Source organism: Bubalus kerabau, chromosome 21 (assembly GCF_029407905.1).
Source record: "Bubalus kerabau isolate K-KA32 ecotype Philippines breed swamp buffalo chromosome 21, PCC_UOA_SB_1v2, whole genome shotgun sequence".
NCBI lineage: Eukaryota > Metazoa > Chordata > Mammalia > Artiodactyla > Bovidae > Bubalus > Bubalus kerabau.
In genome coordinates, this window is record NC_073644.1 from 36,223,843 (window position 1) to 36,248,077 (window position 24,235).

General features: G+C 47.3%; 2 protein-coding genes across 5 annotated transcripts in view; one reads left to right on the forward strand and one right to left on the reverse strand.

The window, feature by feature from the left end:
* The window catches only part of NPC1 (NPC intracellular cholesterol transporter 1), a 43,489-nt gene extending 42,153 nt beyond the window's left edge, over positions 1-1,336 (forward strand). For all 3 annotated transcript variants that reach the window (XM_055559731.1, XM_055559733.1, XM_055559732.1), the window contains exon 25: positions 528-1,336. In XM_055559731.1, coding sequence (XP_055415706.1) covers positions 528-610 — 83 coding nt within the window. In that variant the 3' untranslated portion in view covers positions 611-1,336. The remainder of the gene's footprint in view (positions 1-527) is intronic.
* On the reverse strand, positions 1,064-23,121 carry RMC1 (regulator of MON1-CCZ1). 2 transcript variants are annotated; one of them, XM_055559734.1, is made up of 20 exons: positions 22,852-23,121; positions 22,130-22,206; positions 19,548-19,632; positions 18,223-18,279; positions 16,769-16,855; positions 12,321-12,461; positions 11,918-12,021; positions 9,882-9,971; positions 9,686-9,791; positions 8,890-9,001; positions 6,990-7,034; positions 6,690-6,743; positions 5,919-6,047; positions 5,342-5,448; positions 3,508-3,627; positions 2,942-3,019; positions 2,546-2,650; positions 2,245-2,313; positions 1,936-2,161; positions 1,064-1,200 (listed from the first exon to the last, which is right to left on the reverse strand). In XM_055559734.1, exons 1-20 carry the CDS (start codon positions 22,951-22,953, stop codon positions 1,121-1,123), a joined length of 1,974 nt encoding a protein of 657 aa, XP_055415709.1. In that variant the 5' UTR covers positions 22,954-23,121; the 3' UTR covers positions 1,064-1,120. The 2 variants fall into 2 exon arrangements, with proteins under 2 accessions (XP_055415709.1, XP_055415711.1); XM_055559736.1 differs by lacking the exon at positions 22,130-22,206 and having other exon boundaries at positions 22,852-22,868.
* Between the last annotated feature and the right edge of the window lie 1,114 nt (positions 23,122-24,235).

Genomic DNA, 24,235 nt, shown 5'->3' on the forward strand with positions numbered 1-24,235 from the left:
AGGGCGGGTACCTTGAAGCTTTCTTCCGAAGTATTTGAACGTACTTAATACCAGTGGTCATTTGATAAATATTTATTCTAAGAGAAAAACTCTGATCCTAGGGCTTCATGGCTAAACCACTTCATTAGAAAACCGGAGCCTGTCGTGGTCAGCACTGGGAGTGAGCTTGCATGTCAGAGGCCCAGGGCTCCTCCCCGCTGAGGAGAAGGACCTGAGTTTGGCCACAGCCCGCGGTGCCCTGGAGCAGCCTTCATTTCCGTTCACTTTTAAAGAAGAACGCTGCTCTGCGGTTTGTCTCGAATTTGGAGTTCTCCTTAGGAGTGTATTTTACCTCTGTGGCAACTTCAGCTTCTATAAATGACCTGTGGTTGACAGAACAGTACTAATTTGCTTGATTTATAGCTTTGTGATTGAGAAAATGAGGGTTTTTTTCCCCCTTAAATCTCTGGAGAACAGGAAGTTCTGTTACAGTAGAAACCATCTCCTTTTCTCAAGAAATGATTCATAAGTTATTTTATCCCTCACAGGCCCGTCAATAAATAAAGCCAAAAGTTTGACCACGCAGCAGCGATACAGAGGTACAGAACGAGAACAGCTCCTCAACTTCTAGCTGCCCCCTCCCTGACGTGAGACTGTGTCTGCAGGTCGGTTGGTTTACCACTGGACAGCAACCGTGTTGTCGAGGCTCGGTTGAACACTGGACGTGAGCAAGCATCAGGCTACTTAACAGCAGCCGCTTTGGCTGTAGCGCTTTTAAACTCAGGAATGCAGACTCTGACTGGAAGCAGTATTACTGAACCTGGAGGCAGCCCCAGGGCGCTGGGGCACCTTTCTGTTCCCCAGGAATGAGGCCTGCCTGGTTCTCAGGCAGCCAGAAGGGGGCGCTAGGGAGCCTGCGACCCGCTCACTGACACTTCCTAAAGGCCAATCAATGCAATGTTTCTCCTTTTTCAGGAGTAAGCCATCACACAAGTTCTACACCTTATTTTTAGTAACATTTGAGGATGTGGTAGATACATACTTTATTACAACATTTTGTAGTTTAAAGAGCTTTATTAATGCAATAAATTAACTTTGTACACATTTTATATATATATATATAAAAAACTAGCAAGTGACCTCAGAACGTTGTAGGCCTCATTAGAGCTTGGTCTCCGAAAACTTGTTTGAAAAAAGCGACATGTTCTTCACAGTGTTCTCCTGTAAAGGAAAACGCAGATTTAATCTGTTAAAACGAGGCACAAAAGGAGGAAAACAAGGGAACACTTTGCGGCTCCTAGATGTGGATACTGGGTTTTAACTTATTTTTCTCTCATAAAATACTTTGTTTTCCTAAGCTTCTGAGTCATCCTTTCTGTTCACACAGCTCATGCCATCACAGGACTGGCTGGTGCCTTGACAGCCCCCAGCAACCCCGCCGTCTGCCCTGAGAGACGGTAGAGAAGCAGGGAGATCTGTAAACACTGGAAGCCCTGAAGGAGTCACAGGTTCCCCTATCCTGAGGAAAAGGGTGCTTTAGATTTCATAACTTTGGAGATTAGAGTGATTGGCCAATGCATCCTGCCTAAAAATGAAACATTAACAAGCCTCAGGCCATTGACAACCCTCTGCAGCCATTTCCGGTCTTGTTCCTAATTCTTCAGAAAGGGCCATTCTAGGCCCAGATGTCACACAGCTGTGCCCAGATGACACTGTCTCCACCCCATCACTCCCTGAAAGTTCTAGAGCAGAACCCCAACTCCATCAGCACCCTGAATCCACTCTCACTACAGTGAACAGGCCTAAGGCTTATGCGGGCTGGTACAAAATTTTGTTCTTTAAGAACTAGCCCAAGAGTTCTCCAAACCAAAAGCTTTCTCGCCCCACCCCAGCCGCCAGTGATCTCCTGGTACTGAATGTGGCTGCCCCACAGCTTTCTTGCAGCTGTATTCTCACCTGGTGTGAAACTAGGGTTCCCTCGCAGACGCTGGTTTCGCTGTTCAAAAAACCGGAATATCGTGTAGAAAAGCATGTGGTCTTCAGTCTGCTTTGCAGCATCTAGAAACTTCCGTGCGGAGATGTTATCATGGCCACCAATGCCCCGGATGAACCGTAAGGCAGCTAAAACTTGGTGTTTGGAAAGGAGAACTTCTACTATTTCATCATTTGCTGTGGAAAGTCGCTGGAAATAAGGTAGAAAGCTGGGTCAGTGCAAGCAGCAGGAACAGCCTTCTGTGTGGTTTGAAACTTGGCTGTATCAGTTACCTTCAGCATATCCAGAGACAGCTGGTGGGCAGGAGGATAAAAACTTTCTAGGGAAAGCAGCAGACAAGCCTGAAAGACACACACGTTCAGACTGGATTCATAGTATGTTGGAAGGTCAAAGTATTTTTTATACTTGTTTTTATTTGGCTATGCCAGGTCTTAAGTTACAACATGCCAACTCTTACTTGTGGTAAGCAGGGTCTAGTTACCCCGCCAGGAATCGAACCTGGGCCCCCTGCATTGGGAACGCAGAGTCTTAAGCCACTGGATCCCCAGGGAGGTCCCACTGGCCGGGACTCACCAGAGGCTTGGAGTCGCTGAGGACGTGGTACTGCAGGAACTGGTGCAGCGTGGAGAAGAGGCTGTGCTGGACGAGCGTCCTGATGACCAGCTCGTGCAGGTAATGCTGAGACAGACAACGCCACTCAACTACAGACCAGAGACGCCGTGTGCCGAGGCCCACAGCTGCTCTAACTGAAGCTCCCATCACAGAGAAGGGGGTCTATGTGCAGGAACCCAACCCTCATCTGACACTGATCATCCCACTGAAGAATACAGGGTCCTATGAGGGGGGTGACTCACTCTGAGCCAGGTGTGCAGACCCTTGTGGGATATTGAGAGCCACCTCAGTTAAGACAGTGATGCTGCTTTTACTCTAATGATTCCCTGTCCCTGGAATGTGGGCCCACAGAGGTACCTGTACTGTGATCTGAAACTGGTTCAGGGAGCGGATGTACTCCATGAGCACGGCGATCACAAATTTGTGCGGCGTCTCCTGCACAGAGAAGAATGGTTAGACACACATGTAACTCCTTGTTCTTCTGCCCTCTGGCTTCTGGGGTTCCACTTGACTGTGCTGTGCTGGACTTGGTCACTTCAGTCATGTCCAACTCTGTGCGACCCCATGGATGGTAGTCCACAGGCTCCTCTGTCCATGGGATTCTCCAGCCAAGAATACTGGAGTGGGTTGCCATGCCCTCCTCCAGGGGATCTTTCTGACCCAGGGATCAAACTCGCATCTCTTACATCTCCTGCACTGGCAGGCGGGTTCTTTACCGCTAAGCCACCCTCCAGACTCTCCCTGGTCTGTGATCATATTTAAGCTTGAGTATTAGAGGCCAAACGATGAGCTTTCATTCAGTCCTCACTCCAAGATAGCTCGGTTACTCTAATCACATTCTGAGTTTTTTCCTCAATTCCCTTCAAGTATGATCACTGCCTTGGGAATCCTAAGCCCAAAGGGGGCTGGCAAGCCTCCCCTACCTTCTTCTCCGTGAACACTGACAGAACATGGGTGTACATGTCAGACTGGTCGACCACGGCCTGGGTGCGCACCGGCCTCCTGAGCAGCGGGCCACTCCGGCTCTGCCCCGCCTCCACGGCCTGCACACAAACCACAGACAGGATCTCAGGCATCTTCTGGGTAACGGCATGTTTGCAGTCAACCCTAAAAGACCAAATTCCTAGATGCTGTGAGCCTGGGCATTAGCAGAGGGCGGCACCTGGACAAACTGCAGTGCGGCTGGAGAGGGCGTTTGGCAGGGCAGAGCTGACCATCCTGAGAACACACCAGTGTTCACAGAGGGAGCTCAAAAGCCTAAGACATAGTTTTATTCAGAATTATTTTTTTTAACCTCTTAAAATAACTCCCTAATATTGTTAATTGCAAACCATCTGGCATTTGTTGTCTAATTAAAATGGCTACTGCATCTTTGTTTTACGAAGCCCAGATCCTACACTGGGTGAAAAATATCTTACAATGAGTCTCAATAGAATTTTTTTTTTTTTGGCTGAGCAGCAAGGCTTGTGGGATCTTAGACCAGGGACTGAACCCAGGCTCTCAGTGCTGAGAACACAGAGTTCTAACCACTGGGTCGCCAGAGAATTCCCTCAGTAGCTTTTTAAATGGTAAGCAAGGCTCCCCAAATGTCACTGAGCAAGAAAGCCCTGTGAGATCTTGGCGACTTCACCTCACTTTGTAATGCTGACTGCGAGGGGGCACCTGCGAACCTCCATTTGCAGAAGCCCAACACGTTCCCATGGTGGTGTTGGTGGACCGTGCTCTTGACTCCCACAGGTTTACAAACCAGGGCACCACAGCGTCGGGGCTCACAGAGACTGCCCTCTGAGATCAGACCTGCTGCCCCCTCTGCCCAGAACACCAGCGGCAAGAACAGGACTGCTCCAGAAGGGCGTGGGTCTGAGGACAGGGCCACACAGGGCTGCACACTGCGCCTCAGCCCTGTTATCCCTGAGAAGCTAAAGGGAAGGGACTCTGGGGGTGTTATTGTTTAAAACCACTGCCATTTTTAGCCTTTGGACTACTCAGGTTCATGAAGGCAAATAATTCATTCCACTTGTCCTGAGCTTCCTTCTAGCTTCAGAAGACACACTTATGAAACAGTATAGCAGACCCTGAGAAGCCTACCCTTCACAACAGACACTTGACATTTTTGTTTGTTTTTGGCCGCAAGTGGCATGCAAGATCTTAAGTCCCCAGACCGGGGGAACTGGTCCCAGCCATGCCCCTAGCAGTGGAAGTGCTGGGAGCACGGAGTCTTAACCACTAGACCACCAGGGAAGTCCAAAGAACACCTGAACCCACTCCAGGAAAAGCGCAGTGCTGATACTGAATCATCAGGATCCTAAAAGGAGCTTGCCTGAATGACAGGATAAGTCTTATTTTTATAGCTTTTCCATCCTAAAAGGAAGATGTGGCAAAATGATTTAATTACTGATTTACCAAAGTCTAGACTCTGGCTTGGCAGAAAGACATAAAATAATGCAAACTGAGACTGATTTTCTTATCTGTTACATAAAGGGAGACCAAGGATCTATCCATGTGTATGACCAAACACAAGATTAAAAACAACAGATGAAGAGGAAGCCATTAAGTGACAGTCAGCCTCTAAGCTCAGGGGACACGGGGACTCTTAAGTTTACACTCCCTCTAAATATCCACCATGCTCTCTGGCACAGGGCAAACCTCAGTGTTATCAATCTATGAGAATCTTGCTTATAATTACGTTGAAAATATACCCAGGGTGGGGAGGGGTGGAGCATCCCACCTTGTATGTAAGGTGTACATACAACTTACCATCGTGTAACTCTGCTCGGCATCCAGGTACTTCTTATACTCCTGGTTGAGTTTGTCAAAGACGGTAGCTATCACAGGCAACGTCGCTCTGTCTGACTCTGTCAACACTGGAAGGAATCAAGGTTCACAGCGGTCAGCCAACACGCTAGGAGAGAAAGGACTCGTCTCTGAGGGTCACCAGGAGACATGACACAGTTTAGGGGCTGGGGGCCCTGAGGGGGGTCACCAGCCCTTGCCGGATACTAACAGAGGGCGTCAGGAGAGTCTCAGAGTATTAACAGACACAACGTCGTGAGTGACTTGGACTCAGAAACAAGTTTCTTTTCCAGCTGGAGAGGGCAGCCTCTACCCTTGTGTGTGCCCAGGTTTAGGTCTGTTTTTTAGTCTCTCCTACCCAAGAAATGTCTTGCAGGGATAAATCATTTTTATACCAAGCAGCCTTTCCAGGGGGTTAAATGATGCCCCCATCACTGAGCCCACAGGCTGCAGACAGAAGAGTGTGGCCCATCTCGTGGTGGGCATGCACGCCGTGTCAGGAATCAGACGGAGAGGCTGAAGGCCCCTCACCCCTACTTACTCTGCGAGCACACAGACAGGATGACCATCTTGCACTCCTTCCTCTGCAGGAGGAAGTCCATGAGCCTGCCTTTATCTGGCAAGAGGTTCACTATGGGCTGCAGTTTCACCTGGAGGTTCCAGAGGTAACCTGTGGAGAGACGGCATGCTGAACCCTGGCTGCAAACCAGAGCAGCGGCCCCAGAGCTGCTTCCCTCCACCTTCCCGGCGGGCAGGGTCGGGGATGGGGGGCGGTGATGCTGCAGAGCTGAGCCAGTGGCTGCGCTCACAACACAGCCCAGGCTGCGACGCTCAGGACACCCACACCAGAGTGGGGCTGCAGCCAACGACCTCTGCGTGTTGGCCGATTCCGCAGAGGAAACCTCCCTGCACACTTGCGGAGCAACCACTGAATACAGGCACCTTCTCCCCTTCGGCGCTGATGGGAGAGCAGGTGGCAGCCCAGGCACAGACTCTGGTCCTGGGCTCCTCTTCTGCTCTGACTCGTTAGTCGAAGGCAATTCCAGTAGCTCCCAAAGGAGCCCTGGAACCCACCATCCTCCCAGCCCTGGGCACCCCCGGTCCTTGAACCTCCCAACACCCTCACTGCTGGGCAGTGGGCACAGTCCTTCTCAATGGGGCTCTGGGAGAGAATTAAAGGCTTCACTGGAAATGTCCAAGTCAGCCCTTTCTCCCCAGGGCTGGCACCGAGCTGGTACCCTTGAGACAGACAGGAGACCGTCCACAAGCTCGTCTTTCTAACAGGACACCCCCACCCGCACCCCAGACCCACCTTGACTCGCGCTGATGATGATGTCAGGCTGGAAGACAATCCACGATGAAGAATCCACACGTTATAGGAAACACTACTCCAGGAGAGGAGGACAGGAGGCAACCCAGCTCCCATGAGCATCCTCCCCACCCCTCACCGCGGTCCCCATGGAGGCCTGGCCCTTGATGAGAGAGAAACCCCACGGGTGCTTTCCATGATGTGATTCACCCGACTCGGGGGCTTGGACCTCCCTTAGACCCCTGTGTAAGGAGAGGTGACAGCTCCCCTCCCCGGCCTGGCCAAGGCCTTTGGAAAAGATACAGAGTTTACACGGGACGGGGGACTGGCTGGTCACAGGAGCCGGACCTACAAACAGAGAAGACACGTGTGTAAGGGCTAAGTAACCCAACCAGAAAGTGCTACCAGTACACCACTTAATACTTTCTAAAGGCTTCAGTGTGTATTCATTCGACTGCAGTTAAGTAAGGAGAAGTGAATTGGCATGTCCCAAGAGGGAAGTCAAGAACAATCCATGAAGAAGTCTTAAAGGAAGAAGTCTTGAAAGAAGCGGAAAGCAGGTTAAAGTTTCTTTCACAGCGCTGTCTTGCTTTTTTACACGCGTGCACAAGAACAAACTGAAAAAGTCACCTGGGTAAGTTCAGATTGAAGATAGGTTTTAATCAGCTGGTTAGAAAAGATGTTAATTTTGTACAGACTTCCTCCTCCCACCCCCACCCCGCCCCAGCTCCCCGGCCCCGCCCCATTAGAGGACCAGGCTGGAATGTTTAGAGTTGTTTTTGCCCCAATTACCAGCAGTTACTTTCATGCTGAGTAAGCCATCACAGATACCAGCCATTCATCTGACACCATCTACTCTAAGTGCTGACATCTTTCAACTACCCTGGGAAAAGGAAGAAGCTGGAAAGAACACAGAAGGCTGAGACCCAATCAGACGTGAGAACTACAGCCGACCCTCAAGGCGGGGGTGAACTCCACAGGCCCACTTACACAGGGGTATTTCTCAGCAGTAGAAACCACAGGACTGCACGGCCTGTGGGTGGCTGAGTCTTCAGATGCAGACAATGGGCATGGAGGACTAACCATCAGTTAAATGCAGATTAACCCTCACTGTTGAAGGGTCAACTGTAGCTTGTTCTCAAACTGCTCAGCTGGCTGATCCTGCAAGTCCCAGCGCGCAGGCACAAAGCAGCGCTCTGGCTAAACTATCAGCGAGAGCCTGACCTAATTCTTCTCATGACAGGTACTCGGACGTTCTGTCAGTGGGTGAGGCCAACCCAAAGCTATCTGACAAGGGTTCCTTTAAGAAAATGCTCCTCCCAGAGCTCCACATGTGCACTTCTGACTCTGGTTTATACATGGCAATGACAACCAACCTGCTCCAGACTCCCCTCTCCTTGAAAAAGAACATGGTCTGAGTTCTCCCCTGCAGTCAGTCACAGTGAGTAAAAGGAACGAAATGGCCTTTCCCCTTTTCTGACATCCTGACCTTCTCTCTCCTCTGACTTCTCACTGCCGCCTCTTCGGGTCAGAGGATGGGTTCAGAATAACCTCACAATTACAGCCTTAACACTTCCCATGACCACCAGTCAAGGGAAGACAACGGTCTTTGTCATCATAGTGACACAGAACATAAGAACGATAAGGAGAAGTGATCCCAGGTTAAATAACAGCCATAAATAGCCAAATTTAACCACAGGGTTACCGAGCAGAGACAATGTCAGCATCTTACTCAACATTAAAAACTTTGAGCTTCAGTGGGTAATCACAATGCTCCATTGTAAAGCTCAGAGAAAAGAATCATTCTGTTTTCTTCAAAGGGAGATTCATGTCACTTACAAAACGCTTTTCATGAGAACCCAACTTTAACTTATAGACTCAGTAGTGTTAATCGCTCAGTCATGTCCGACTCTGAGACCCCAAAGACTGTCGCCCACCAGGCTCCTCTGTCCATGGAACTCTCCAGGCAAGAATACTGGAGTGGGTTGCCATTTTCTTCTCCAGGGGATCTTCCCAACCCAGAGACTGAACTTGCACCTCCTGCGTTGCAGGCAGATTCTTTATTATCTGAGCCACCAGGGAAGCCCAAGATTCAGTAGTGATGTTAGAAAAAACAGACAGGACCAGCCCTGGAAAAGTGAACAGATGTGGGAAGCCCTGGACCTGCTTCCCCTTCCATCCACACATGGCAACTCCCTCTTACCTGCTGCGGGGATCTGATAGGGCTGGATGGATCGAGCTGGGAGCACCGGGTGATGCAGAGTAACAGAGCCATCGAATTCCCCCCTCAGCCTGATATCAAATATCACCGACGTCTGGCGGGCAGAAAGACAACCACGTGGTATCAGTCCAACAGACCGCAGCTCCACCCGCCCTCTCGGGACCTCACGTCTTCTGTTCAGACCCGCTGAAGGAGCCTCGTGTCTGCGATCGACCCCTGCATGCTGGTGCCTATCTGAGGAGGACTCTGCTGCGACATCACAGCTCTCCGCCAGCTCTCACATGGATCCCCACATCTATGACTTGCTGCCTCTGAAGGGCTCCAGTGGTGGGAACGCAGCCTTTTCACTTTAACTTGCAGCATCTTCATTAGTGAGCGACACAGGTGTCACCAGCCTCCAGGAGGGAACACACCCAGCTGACAGGCATTCTAGTTCTTTCTCTGGAGCCACATGGCCTCAAAACCACCATCATTTACACTCACAAAGGAAGTGCAAGGCTCAGGGGCTAACGCAACACAGTGGCTCGCAGGAATTCCTGGCTTAGATGACTCAACCAAATGACTATTCCCAAGTTCGATCTCATGTGTGTTATTTTCTGAAACAGTATTTAATTCCCCTAATCAACTGGCAGGGTTTTCCTACACCATCTACAAGACCAAACCCATTTCTACCTGGAAGACCAAAACTTTGAGCATAAAGAGCATTTTCTAGTCTTTTTCAGAATGTTTTGTCCATTTCCACAGCTCCATGGAGCAGGACATGCCCCTACACTCATACCTCTGTGTCCTGATGATGAACCACGACCAGGTTGTCCACCACGTTTAGGGCAAACTTCCCTGTCCGGTTTAACTTCAATATGTGCGTCTTTTTACAGGCACCTTCTCTGTAAGACAAGAGAAAGATCACAAAATAGATCAACAAGCTGTGGTTCGTATTTTAAAACTGGAGAAGAGGGAAGACAGCATTAGCGTACCGTGGTAGGTGATACAGGACCACCTCTGCTCCAGCACTGTTGGAGGTCCGAGAATGATGCCTCAGGAAGAGAACATACAGCTGGCCATATCTGATCAGAGAACAAGGAGACGTAAGTCACACTGGTCATCTGACATCCTTCCATTCTAAATGCTGAGTTATAAGGCCATGCTGCTGCTGCTGCTAAGTTGCTTCAGTCGTGTCCGACTCTGTGCGACCCCATAGACAGCAGCCCACCAGGCTTCCCTGTCCCTGGGATTCTCCAGGCAAGAACACTGGAGTGGGTTGCCATTTCCTTCTCCAATGCATGAAAGTAAAAAGTGAAAGTGAAGTCGCTCAGTCGTGTCTGACTCTTATCGACCCCATGGACTGCAGCCCACCAGGCTTCTCTGTCCATGGGATTTTCCAGGCAAGAGTACTGGAGTGGGGTGCCATTGCCTTCTCCGTTATAAGGTAAGTGAATTACAAGATACCCACTTCATCAGATATTCTGCATGAGATATTCTGCAGCCAACAGAAACATTAATAAAGAAAGTGCAATTATCTTAAAAAAAAAAAGAAATCTAATATTAAGTGAAAAAAGGGGGATGCAAAACTAAATACAACTTGATCACAGTATTTTAAAAAAACAAAAACCTACAAACTTATGCAGCATGTCCAAAACTACTGGAAAGAAATAGAGGTTGTTAATAGTCCTTGAGTAATATGCTGTGCTCATGTGCTCATTCATGTCCAACTCTTTGCGACCCCATGGACTGTAGCCCACCAGCTTCCTTTGTCCATGGGATTTCCCAGGCAAGAATAGTGGACTGGGTTGCCATTTCCTCCTCCAGGGGATCTTCCAACCCAGGGATTGGACCTGAGTCTCCTGCATTGACAGAGGGATTCTTTACCACTAGTGCCACCTGGGAAGCCCAGAGTAATATGCCAAGTCCATTTTCTTTTCACTTTCTATGATTTACCAGTTGTGTAAAATGAATACATTCCTTAATCATAGGAAAGGACAATCACTTTGCATTTTTAAGCCTCATCTGGTAGGTGCTGCTATGACCAGTTCCTGTAGGCAGGTTTTTGTTCCAGGAGTTCACACTGTGCTGGGTCCCGCCTCAGGGACCAGGAAGAGACAGAGGGAAGGGTCTCCTTTTGCAAAGACTTCTCATTTTATCTTTTTCTAACCATCATGCCTCAGATTTCTTTAAAAAAAAAAGCATTCTAAGTGCTAAACTGATGCTGGGAGGGATTGGGGGCAGGAGGAAAAGGGGACGATAGAGGATGAGATGGCTGGATGGCATCACCGACTCGATGGATGTGAGTTTGAGTGAACTCTGGGAGATGGTGATGGACACGGAGGCCTGGCGTGCTGTGATTCATGGGGTCGCAAAGAGTCGGACACGACTGAGCGACTGAACTGAACTGAGCTGAACTGAAATGCTAAAAATATTTTACCATTTGGAAACCAGTTTTAGGCCATAGAAGAATCAGAAGTAATTTAGAAGCAAAGTGTTGATAGTTGTTGAATTTGGGTATATAGGAGATTCTCTGAATCAGTTTTATTTTTGTGTTTGATATTTTCATAATAAAGTTTTTAAATTGAGCTATCTATATTTCCAAATGAAAATAAACCTTCCTACACAAATAATTTAGGGCTACATCTGTTAGATAAAAAATGTAAACTATGTTTTTCTTTAGAACAAGTATGATATATTTTATCTAAAAAAAACTTTGATAAGCTTCAACTCAGAACTAAAAAAAATTTCTGAAACTGAGAAATAAATTGGCTCAATGGTCTCATTTTATCAGACTAATGTGGTGAAAAAAACTTCTCTAAGATCACAAAGTCAGTAAAATCAGAAAAGAATGTCCGGAAGATGAGGAGCTTTCTACACTCATAAGACCTGGAAGTGGAGAAGGGGGTTCCTTCTCGTGTGTTCCGAGGCTATAGGAGCCAGGGCAGCCCTGGTGTGCTTACAACAACCTCCCATCATGACAGCACTGAAAACAATTATGAGGAGGAATTCTCCCAAAGGACAGACATACATTGTCGCCATGGCAATGTCTCTCTCCGAGAGGCTCAGTTTAGTTGACTTTGGGGCAGCTGGTAATTCAATCTCAAACTTGGGCAGCTTCGACATGGTGCCAGCCTGTTTGGGGGAGAAAACAGTTTTTGCAGAAGCTTATTAAGCCTTCTGATGTTCCAGCACTCCCCACATCAAAGCACCGAGGATACACATGCACTGAGTCTTCCCCTCCTTTTCAGGGTTCCAGGGGCCTGGCCTTAGGACGCATTCTTGATGGAGATGGGATGGTATGGGGTACCCTCTAGTGGTCAGAAGGGGTGAGGCTCTTGTTGGAGGAACTTGCCCCTTTGAAGTTACAGGATCAGTTAGGCTGTTGGAGGAACAAGGTCAGAGGACTTTTTTAAAGGGAGGCCGACCCTTACCCGGAAGTAGAAGGGCTGCAGCACATTTCCAAGCACTGTGGTGGACAGCAGAATCACGGAGCCCTCGGGACAGTACATGTACCAGTTCACGTTGATGTTCTGGCTCTTCAGGAGCTTCAGATTCCGCTTCTCTGGTAACACCTGACACAAAGTTCAAGAAACAGAAGCTTCATTTGAAAACAGCAAATGGGAAATTCCCTGGTGGTCCAGTGGTTAGGATTCTGTGCTTCTGCTGCAGGGAACGCGGGTTTGATCCCTGGTCAGGATCCTGCATGCCTCGAGGTACGGCCAAAATAATAAAAAAGAAAATACCTCAAAACTGACATAGTACACAAAGAAAATCATAAAAAGCAGCAGTTAGTAGTTAAGTAGAAAAAAATCATTTTTATTTATTACAGCTACCATTCTTCTTCCAGCGTTGTGCTTATTAACACTTCCAAATCTTAGCTCATTTATTCTTTCCCTGCCCCCAAGGGCTGGGCATCATTAGGCTGATTTGAGGGGAAAAAAATAAGACTCAAAGGGGCAAAGGAACCTGTGACAACCCAGGCAGCCCACCTCACTCCAGGGCCGCCCAAGCCCCCACACTCCCAGGCACCATCCTCCCAAGAGTAGGGAGCAGCAGCATCCTTGGTTGTCATGGATCCAGCAAAATAAACTGACACCCTGGAGCCACATGCACCAAATCAGCCACTGCCCTGCCTGCAGAATCAGCCTTCCTCCTGGTCTCCCGATCAATCTGAGGCTGGGGGTGACGGGGTATCCTTCTTCTAACAGACGTGTTCATGAGACTCCATGTGCAAACCGAGTAACTATCTTACAATAACGGCACATTTAAAATATACTCAGAATCTCCTGATACATTAAGGAGTGCTGAATGGAGCCCAAAGATGATGTTAATGTTCCCAGAACACTGCCCTGAAGAACTGACTTGGAAGTCAGCATTGGGGGCATGGGTTTCTCGATGATCCAGGGATAATAAAATAAAGATGTGTCAGAGTGCTCTTTCTTTCTAACTTATTTCTTGAAGATCTTAAAACCACCTAGATGACCTGAATGTACACTCTTCTACTTCTGAGAACAGAAAGATATACTTTTAAATGACTGCCCCAGGAACCCTTCTGTAAAGCCACAATCCTTTCCTTGCTAGTCACAGGCACAAAATTCTATTTCTGTGCATATGGGATTCAGGTAGCTTTACTTTCTGCCAGTCACTGAGGTTCTGATAACAGACCTACAGCAAAGTACCACGGCATTCACAGCATCCTGTGTTACACCGGTGTGCCTCCTCCATTTGTACATTCTAAATTAAATTACACTGGTTTCGTTGGGGCAACAAACTTAACACCTGAAAGAATTCTAACCCTCTCCACATTGGCTCCACTTAAGAGATTTCAGGAGCTTTCTCAATAGATCAGGCAGTTGGAACAGATTAATACATTATTGACCAGGGGATTTTTGTAGAAACTAAGGCCTGTGGCCAGCAATTTGTTATGTAAGTTAATATTGAAACACTCTGATCAATTATGTTCTGGTAACATAAGATGCATTACTACATCAGAAAGTTAGTTATTGAAAGATAAAGTCCAATGTAAACAACAGAGTGAAAAGGCAACCTACAGGAGAAAGTATTTGCAAATTATCTATCTGATAAAGGGTTAATATTCAAACTATACAAACACTTCCTATGACTCGACAAAAAGAAAATAACCCAATTTAAAAACAGAGGGGACTTCCCTGGTGGCACAGTGGCTAAGAATCTGCCTGCCAATGCAGAGGACAGGGATTCAATCCCTGGTCCAGGAAGATTCCACGAGTTGCGGAGCAACTAAGCCCACTTGCTACAACTGTTGAGGCCTGCTCACCCTAGAGCCTGTGTTCCATGAGAAGCTACTGCTGCTACTGTTGCTAAGTCACTTCAGTAGTGTCCGACTCTGTGCGACCCCATAGATGGCAGCCCACAAGGCTCCCCCGTCCCTGGGATTCTCCAGGCAAGAACACTGGAGTGGGTTGCCATTTTCTTCTCCAATGCATGAAAGTGAAAAGTAAAAGTGAAGTCGCTCAGTCGTGTCCAACTGTTCACGACCCCATGGACTGCAGTCCACCAGGCTCCTCGGCCCATGGGATTTTCCCAGCAAGAGTACTGGAGTGGGGGGCCATCGCCTTCTCCGCCACAAGAAGCTACTCCAATGTAAAGCCCAAGCACCGCAACGAAGAGTAGCCCCCTCTTGCTGCAATTAGAGAAAGCCCTTGAACAGCAACAAAAACCCAGCACTGCCAAAGATAAATATTATTTTTTTTTAAAGAGGAATAGACCCCATCCACAGCATGAACAAAAGGCCAACAAGCCGTGAACAAGGTGTACACCATCACCAATCAGAGAAATGCAAATCAAAACCACAATGAGATACCATCTGACACCCAGCAGGACGACTGCTATGGATGAAACAGAAAACAACAAGTGTTAGTGGTGAGATGGAGAAACCGGAACCCTCGTGCACTGTCGCCGGGAATGTAAAATGGCGCAACTGCTATGCGGAAATGCCTCAAAAATTAAAAACAGAATTATTATGTGATCCAACAATCCCATTTGGGGGTTATATACCCAAAAGACCTAAAAGCAGGGTCTCAAAGAGATACTCACACACTTGTGTTAATAGCAGCATCATTCACAATAACCAAAAAATGGAAGCAATGCCAGTGTCCGTTGGTAGATAAATGGACAAACAGAATGTGGTGTGTGTATTCAATTGAATATTTTTCAGGCTTGCAAAGGAAGGGAATTCTGACGCATGCTGTAACATGGATGAACCTTGAGGTTCATTTAACTATGAAATTAACAATTTAACTATGCTAAGTGAGACAGGACGGTCAGAAAAAGACAAACACTATACGATTCCATTTATAGGAGGTAGAGGACCTTAAAGCAGACAAATTCATAGAAGCAGAAAGGAAACCTGTGGTTACCACGGGCTGGGAAAGGGGAAATGGGGAGTTGTTGTTCAATAGGTACTGAGTTTCAGTTTTACAAGATCAAAGTTCTGGAGCTCGTTTTCACTACAACGTGAAAATACTTAATGCTAATGAATTATACACTTAATGGTTAAGATGGTAGATTGAATATTATGTGCTTTTAATCACAGTTAAAATCTGGGACTTCCCAGTAGTTAAAGCTTCCAATGCCGGGGGCAAGGGTTCAATTCTTAGTAGGGGAACTAAAATCCCACATGGCACAGCCAAAAAATAAAAATAAATAAAATAACAATATTTAAAAAAATTTTTTTAAATATTCTTTTTAAGATGAAAAGGCAATTCATAAAACAGGAAACACAAATGTACAATACACAAAAGATGCTTAGCACCCTCCTAATGAAACATGCAAATTAAAATGGCTTTCCACCTCTCAAGATTGGCAAATGTCTACAGATTTATGATATCTAGCTCTGCTAATGGTATGGAAAATGGAGATTCCTATATTACTAGTGAGAATGCAACTTCTAGAAGAAATTTAACAGTATCTGTTCAGGTTTTAACTTTTTATTCTTAATTTAGTTCTTACTCCCAATTTATTTTTTGGCCTTGTTGCATGGCATGTGGGATCTTAGTTACCTGATCAGGGACAGAACCTTCAACAGTCCCACCCCACACATACCACCCATTGGAAGCAAGGAGTCTTAATTACTGGACCACCAGGAAAGTCCTGTTCAGCTTTTTAGTTATTCATACCTAGATTGTAATTTCCCTTCCAAGAATTGTGTCATCTAAGAATATAAAGCAACGTTTACAAGTTCATTCACTGCTTGAACTCACTACAGAGTTGTTTGTAATCACTAGGAAACAAAGATGTTCATGAACAAGAATTGGTAAAACTGTAGCACATCTATACACCTGAATACCAGTCAGAATAAGATATGGTAGGATATCTAAGAAATATCCCTATGCAAAAAAAAAAAAAGGAGCCAGTCCCCAAAGTTTATACAATATAACCATATTTCTAAGTGTAAGAACCAAGTGGAGGAACAGGCACCAAATTAGTTCATAATGGTTACTTCCAGGGATTATTTTTACCTTCCATATAAAGTAAAGGTAACATCTGAATGTTTTACAAAAAAATATATATTACTCGTAATTAGAAAGAAAAGAAAAACCCAAGTGAATTCAAAAAGCTGCTAAAACATGATCACAAACCTTTCTCCAGAACAAGTAAGTAATAACATTTGTTCTTGGTTGTTTGCTAAGTCCTATCTGACTTTTTTGTCACCCTGTAGACTGTAGCCCACCAGGCTCCTCTGTCCATGGGATTTTCCAGGCAAGAATACTGGAGTGGGTTGCCATTTCCTTCTCCTGGGGATCTTCCCAACCCAGAGATTGAACCTGTGTCTCCTATATTGGCAGGCTGATTCTTTACCACTGAGCCACCAAGAAAGCCCAAGTAATAAATATAATACCTGGTAAAATTCGATTCCTTGATCTGTGATGAAGACAATTTCAGTAGAACTGGTCCAGCAGAATCCTAGTATGTTGGCATTTTTGGTCTGAAAAGAATTGCAGAAAGATTTTTTTTTTATTAATAATAAAAAAAAAGAATCTGTAATTTTTTTCAAAAGTTTAAAGTACCTTGCTCTTTATATTGCTTTTTGATAAAAGTTACCAAGATTTGATTACTTATGAACAAATCACATTTTCTGTTAAATACCCTGTTCCCAGATATCCACCTGAAACACCTCACTGAAGTACCTGAATGTGAAGTCCTTCTTGTCAACAGGATGGGGGAAAGGACTGAGTTTGGCAGAAAGGTAAGTACCCAGCACTCTGATACCAACCTCTACCTTTAGAAATCAAAAGACAGCTGATATGCTGAATCAAACACATCATAAAAGCTAGTGGTATAAAGGTCTAAAGGCCTAAAGATTTTCTGTGGCAGTTACCCAAAGTGGGGTTGAAGATCCTGAGCCCTGCCCTGAGTCACCTGGTGAAGAGCCACGCTGGGAGCCTCAGGGCAGCCAGGCCAGGACCAGGCTCTGCTGCACAGAGCAACGGAGTCTGCCAGGGGCTAAGGTGTCCACAGATGGGCCCCTCTTTGCTGAGAACCCACCAGAAGTACTAGTCACTCAGTCGTGTCCGACTCTTTGTGACCCCATGGACTGCCAGACTCCTCTGTTCATGGGATTCTCCAGGCAAGAATACTGGAGTGGGTTGCCCTTTCCCCCTCCAGGGGATCTTCTCGACGCAGGGGTCAAACCTGCATCTCCTGCTTTGCAGGCAGGTTCTTTACCTCTGAGCCACCTGGGAAATCAGGAACCCAGGTGGATCCCCAAGTAGCAAAACCATTACAAAGATGCGCAAAGACAAACCACTTCACCAGCAGCTTCTGCTGGGTTCCTAGGTGCCAAGATGCTCTCTAAGCTGAGCCCCCTCTAGCTCATCACGCCCAGCAAATCTGATTAAAATGGATTAGAATCTCCACTGACGGGAGGGACGGAAGAGGAAGGACACAAGGAGCGCAAGTCCAGACAATATCATCAGGAAACAGAGGGAAAGAACTCCTTTTCTGAAAACCTCCGAAGAGGCTGCTATGAAGGGAATCCAAGGTCTGACCCAGAAACGCCACCCAGCGGAGAAGGACGGGGGCCATAGGAAGACAACAGCCACCAAGGGCTGAAGGGGCTTGGTGTTCAACGTCGTCCATCCATTTAATCCTGCCAGTTCCATCTTACAGCTGAAGAAATGCACTTTAAAAAATTTAAAGGGTGTCCGAAGTCAGAGCCAACGTGAGGCAGATCCCAGGGTCCAAGCACAATCTAATTCCACATCTGTGCTCTCAGTTACCCGGCTACCCTGTGCCTCTGGCCCTGGAGTTTACGCCCACCAGCTCAGACAGAATCACCCCATCGGCCCATACCTTGCACTCCTGAGTGTATTCCAGCTGAGAACTATCCGGGATAAAATTAGAAAAGTCCTGAAAGGAAAGAAGCACACAAGAGGAGAAGTGTGGATCTTCAAGTACAAAGAGACAAGCGGAAAAAGACAAATTTAAAAAGTGGTCAGAAAAAAAAAAAAAACAGACAAAATCCCAAAGACAGGAAAAATAAAACAACCAATCTGGACAAACTGCCCCGTTATCAGCAGCAGGCTGACAATTACAATTTTTAAAATGAGTTAATCCAAATATTGTTAGGGTTCAGAAACTGATTTTGAAAATGCATTCCTCAAATGACTGACTTCAGAGAAATGGGTTGCTGTATTTTACAAGAGGCTTTCCAAAAATTTTAGCAGTTAATACTGACAGAAAGAAACAGGATTTGCCTTTCTCAACAGCTTTTTCTCTACGAATGGCGATGGTGAATACTGACGAAAGCCAAAATGCCAACAAGTTGCTCCAGATTTGAATATGTGCTCTTAGATCAAGCATTCAAAGATGAGAGAAATGAAAATATGAAGTTACTGAGGTAAGGCTAACTCCCAAAGTTGCCAAAAATATGCTTTGCAAAATCTATGGTTCCAGTTATCCATCAAAACAAAAGATGCCTGATGTTCTAAATAACTTTTAAAAAAACTTTACGGGGATTCTCTCCAATTACAGGGGTTAGGATGCCTCACTTTTATTGCAGGGGGCCCAAGTATGGTCCCTGGTTGGGGAGCTAAGCTCCTGCAAGCAACATAGAGCAGCAAAAAAAAAAAAAGGAAAAAATTAAAAAGAGGTACATTTAAAAAAAATTTTAAGTCAAAAATGACAAACTAAGGCTGTTAAGTATTTATCCATTTAAGTGTCTTTCTCATCTTCAAGAATCCAAAAACTCAAATACAATGCAGCATGGAACTACAGCTTCCATGAAATTAAAATAAAAATGGGTCCTTGAACACTGGAATTCTCGAGTTCGTTCTCTTCCAAATGTACTTCTAGTTTTATATTTCCCTATTCCGTATTTCTTATTATTTACCATGTATCTTTCTTTGGTCTATTTTCTTTGCTCTCAAATGTCTGACTCTTTGCAACCCCATGGACTGTAGCCTGCCAGGCTCCTCTGTCCATGGGATTCTCCAGGCAAGAATACTGGAGTGGATTGCCATGCCCTCCTCCAGGGGATCTTTCCAATCCAGGGATTGAAACCGCATCTCTGGTGTCTCCTGCATTGCAGGCAGATTCTTTACCACTAGCACCACCTGGGAAGCCCACCAAATGTACTTCTAATGTCCTTTTCTTTGTAATATAAAGATATGTCTTACCACGGTCTTTGAGGTCCTCTGAACAGCCAATATCTTATTTTCCAAGGAAAACTTGATGCACTTCACTTCTCCTTTGTCCTCCATTCTTTAAGAAGAAAAAGCAGGTGATGAGTTGTACAGTTCATGACTGCATTCTAGCTTCTATCATTTTATGAGAAGAAAAAAGACAAGTTAAATATTCAAGAAGCAGCAAATCTTAGTTTAAAATGATAATGATGTTTCTGAAGCTTATAGGACCACTTTTCAAACAGCAGAGTCCATCTGGCAACAGGAGACAGAAGAAACTGACCAAATTGCACGTAACAAGTGACTAAGGTGTTGCAAACACTGCACTTTCACCTGAGCCTCATTTCAGATGTCACTGAGTCTAGACCCCAGAGTAACTTTCTCCACACACTGCCGCCTTCTCTCTCCATTGCCTTCACAGCAACACCTTTTTTCTCCTGAGATGCTGGTAGCTGTGAGATATTTACTTACTTATTTCTGATTGAAGTATATAGCAGCGCTTTTGAAAAAGGAGTCTACTTTTTCGCATCCAGCACCCCACAGGCTGTGCCGCCCAGGACGCCCCCACCTCCGTCTCACAACCACTTCAAATGGAGGTCAAGAGGAAGCCAAGGTCTGGATCACTGGGGAAACTCTCGAAGGAAAGGGGTAACTCCCTGTCCTGATTATGGTGATGGTTTCATGTATCAAAACTCATCAACTGTGTATGTCAAATATATGCAGCTAGTAATAATTAGACCATAACAGAGCTATTAAAAGCAGCAAGACGTTTTTAAAAGAGAGTAGGGAATTTCCTGGTGGTCCAGTGGCTAGGACTCAGCACTTTCACTACTAGGCCTGGGTTCGATCCCTGGACAGCAAACTCCAATCCCCCAAGCTGCTCAGTGTGGCCAAAAAAATCAAAGAGGGTAAACTCGGTATCTCCGCTCAAGTCTTCCTGAGGCCCCTGGGCTAGATCATCATGGCCTCACCCCCACTTTCTACACCCAAGCGACCTGCAAGTCTTACCCCAGACCTTCCTAAGCAACCCTGGAGAGCCTACTGGATGCCAGTCAACACTGTCTTTGGTTTACACTGCCTTCAGGCAGGTTTCCACTGCTCCGGCTCAGAGCGCAGCAACTAATCAAGCTTCAACGCTGCACCAGTGCACTCTTCCCAAATACTGATCTTTTCGCCTTTTTTAAACAATCTAACGTAATGAGATGAACCCTGAAATCCACAGCAGAATATAGAGGGTTCGAGTCGACTGCTGTCAGTGGCCACACCACCACCCACGCCTTCCCTGTGTGAAACCTCGTCTTCAGTCACACAGACATGGAATCCACCCCCCAACAGGGAGACTGCTTGTCTTCATGTTCTCTCCATCCAGAAGCCTCCTGTCCACCTAGAAGCCTCCCTTTCAAGCCTCGATCCTCTCTGAGGCCTTCCCCCTCCCAGGCAGTGGTCTTCCCCAGCTCGTCCCAAGATAAATGTCCATCTCTTCTCTGTGCCTGCATTCTGAACAGAAGGTGATTACAATATCTATCACAGGAAATACTATGCGTCCACTCTCTGCCTCCCAACACTAAATGTATGGGTTTTCCAAAAGGGGGGTGTGCTCACATGCTCAGTGGCTCTGTCCTGTCTGACTCTTTGCGACCCCTAAAGGGGGCCAGACTCACTCAAAGCCTTCACGCACCTGGAGCCCAGCACACTGCAAGCAGTGTTTTCCCAACAAAGGATGATCAAAGACAAAGAGGCTGATTCATTTTCTACTTCAAAAATTGTTTTCTAGGGACTTCCCTGGTGGTCCAGTGACTAAGAACTCTGCGTTCTCAATGCAGGGCGCCCAGGTTCCATCCCTGGTCAGGGAACCAGATGCCACATGCCACAAGGAAAAGAACCCACACGCTGCAACTAAGACCTGGCACAGCCAAATAAAAAAAAAACCTAAAAAAATAAAACAAAAAAAAAACTGTTTCCTAGTTACACAGTCCAACTGTAAAATGTTTTTAAAGTCACCACTGAACTGAGGATCAACTCTGTACTTTCCCCTCTGTAATCACAAGAGTTAAGGTCATCAGATAGTTTATCATCCAAACAGATAATTCTGAAAGTGAAAGGAGCTGCTACCCATAGTTACACCGGTTCCATTGGGATATACTGGGACATCCAGTCCCCTTGAGTATACTGGAAGCTGATGTTTTAACACACATGATTACATGGCAAACACTAACCCAGGAATCTCCTCCATCTCCCAAACGTTCTGGAAAGCCCCTAAGTCAAAAGAGGAAATAAAGCCCCTCTTCCGCCAAGAAACCGGAAATACAAACGCTGACGCTCCAACTGGTTAATTTCAAGAGACAGCAACTGGAGTATGTGGATCCCAAAACAAGTCAAGACTGCACACTTTCACTCTGACAGGAAGTCCAAGGATATCCACCAAGACTGTATAGCAGGTGTCTGCTTCCCTCTTCCTACAGGCAGGGATGTGCCCCACACCCAACATACAAAACAAGCTTCTAAATGAGAAACAGATAAAAACACCATTTTGTTTACACGTTGAAACAGTCTGGAAACGTCAATATGATAATTACCTAAATGAGATGGGATTCCTGTCATCGGGGCCTTTCACTACCACTCCAGTGGCTCCACCAGATCTAACGGCAAAAACCTGGGAGAAAAAGCAGCGACGTTTTACCATGCTGAACTCTGAAAGGCTCCAGACACCTATACCCACCTGCGAAGATGATTTCTGCTACGCCCCACCCTGGGTTCAGCTGAACTAACGTGGCACTTAGCAAACTGCGGGTGCTTGGTGTCCACATGAATTTTAAGAAACAAGAGAGTAGTGACCAAAACAAGCTACCATTCGGCACGCTGCCCGCCGTGCGAGATCGGGTCGGTCCCGGAGGTTGCAAGCTCTAACCCGTGAATGCACTTACGCACACCCATCTACTCAGCCAAGCTGCTCCTCGGGTTTACAAAATTCCCGAGAACAGTGAAAATCTCAGCGCCTAAATCCTTGACTGCAAGGAAAACTGATGACGAGAAGGCGTCGGGGAAACACCGGCGTGCAACCAGCGGACCGCAGTGGCCGAGGGGCGCCAGGGTCCGCCCGGCTGTCACTTCGGGGAGAAAGCCCTGGCCGCGGCAGAGCCCGGTCACTCGGATTTCTCACAGGACGGGACTGGCGCGGCGGCCCTAGGCCTGATCCCAGGGCCCCCGGCCCCGGCGCGCGGAACACCCGGCGGCATCGGGGGCGGCTGGCAGGGCGCGCCGGGCCGCACAGGGGAGAAGGGCGCGGGCCGGCCCGGACCTGCTTGTTGGCCTCGTCGAAGAAGACGCAGTTGACCGGGTTCGCCTTCTCGAAGTGCACCGGCCGCTCGCACAGTTCCAGGTAGTAGTCCTCCTCGCCCATGGCGGGCGCCGCGGCGGCGGCGGGGGGCCCGGGGGCAGCCGCCAGCGTGAAGCCGGTCGAGCAACACCGGATGTAAGGAGTCTGGCCGGGCGGCGGCAGCGGCGGCGATCTCGCGGGTGGTGAGGCCGCTTCCTGGTGCCACGCCCCTTCCTGGTGCCACGCCCCCAACCCTCTGGCACGTGACCCGCAGATCTTGCTTAAACTGGCGACTAACCGCCCACCTCGTAGCGGTGGGGCCCACCGTCCGGAGACCAAACGGGGCTCTCCGCGGGAGGCTCCTCCCCTTTGCGGTGGGGGCGGAGCACCAAGGCTGCCCAGCGGGCGGAGGTTGGAGGGCGGAGGGGCGGAGAGCCTGACAGGGAAACTCGTTTGGTGCAGTGGGCGGGCTTGGGCGCCCCGGCGCCCAGCCGCACTTTTCCGGGCGGTCGGTGGTCCTGGCTCCCTCTCGGTCACAGAAAGCTTGCGCAGGGCCGCGTGCTCGTGTGGGGCAGGGCTGTCGCCTGATCTTAGGAAAGCGCATCCTTCTAGAGCCTCTTACTAAGGGAGAGCATGGTCAGCGCCTGGATGCTCTGAGCGTGTAACGGGGAAAACTAATTTAGATTGCGGATCTGAAAGCCTCTTGATGGCTTTGATACTTGAAGGGGATGGGGTAAGTGGGGGGTAGCTCCTCATTCAAGGTATAGAAGAGAGAGATGGGAGGGAAGAAGGGAGAAGCACAGATGACCCCCTATATGTCCGTTCTCAACAAGCAGATAAAATTTGACACCATTCTCTTAAGATATAAAGTAACTTGCGACGTTTGGCAGGGAAGTAGGGAAGGTCAAGAATTGGGTTTTGGGCACATGAATCCGAAGAGAAATGATAGTTACACAGATGGATATATGGGCATCCCTGGTGGCTCAGACGTTAAAGAATCTGCCCTGCAATGCAGGACACCCAGGTTCGATCCCTGGAGGGGTTAAGATCCCCTGGAGAAGGAAATGACAGCCCACTCCAGTATTCTTGCCTAGAGAATCCCTTGGATGGATGAGCCTGGCAGGCTACAGTCCATAGGGTTGCACAGAGTCTGACATGACTGAGCTACTAACACATATATAGGTCTGAAGCTCATCAGAAGAGTGACAAAACTGGAGACAGAAATTGGGAGTTATTGGAATGTAGATGGTATTTGAAGCCACAGAATTGGGTGGGATAACCTAAGACAGGTGCATAAAGGAAACACACACAACCAGCCTTTCGAGGCCAGGAGCAGGAATCCCAGAGGACAAGCAGAGCCTGCCAG

Bases quoted from the DNA above. Each gene is read 5' to 3' on its own strand.
- RMC1 (XM_055559734.1), bottom strand. From the start codon at position 22,953: ATGGGCGAGGAGGACTACTACCTGGAACTGTGCGAGCGGCCGGTGCAC. The intron at 12,462-16,768 runs GTATTATATTTA...ACTTTGTGTCAG, and splicing joins AAGGAATCGAATTTTACCAG to GTGTTACCAGAGAAGCGGAA. The intron at 3,628-5,341 runs GTAAGTTGTATG...GTTTGTGTGCAG, and splicing joins CCGAGCAGAGTTACACGATG to GCCGTGGAGGCGGGGCAGAG.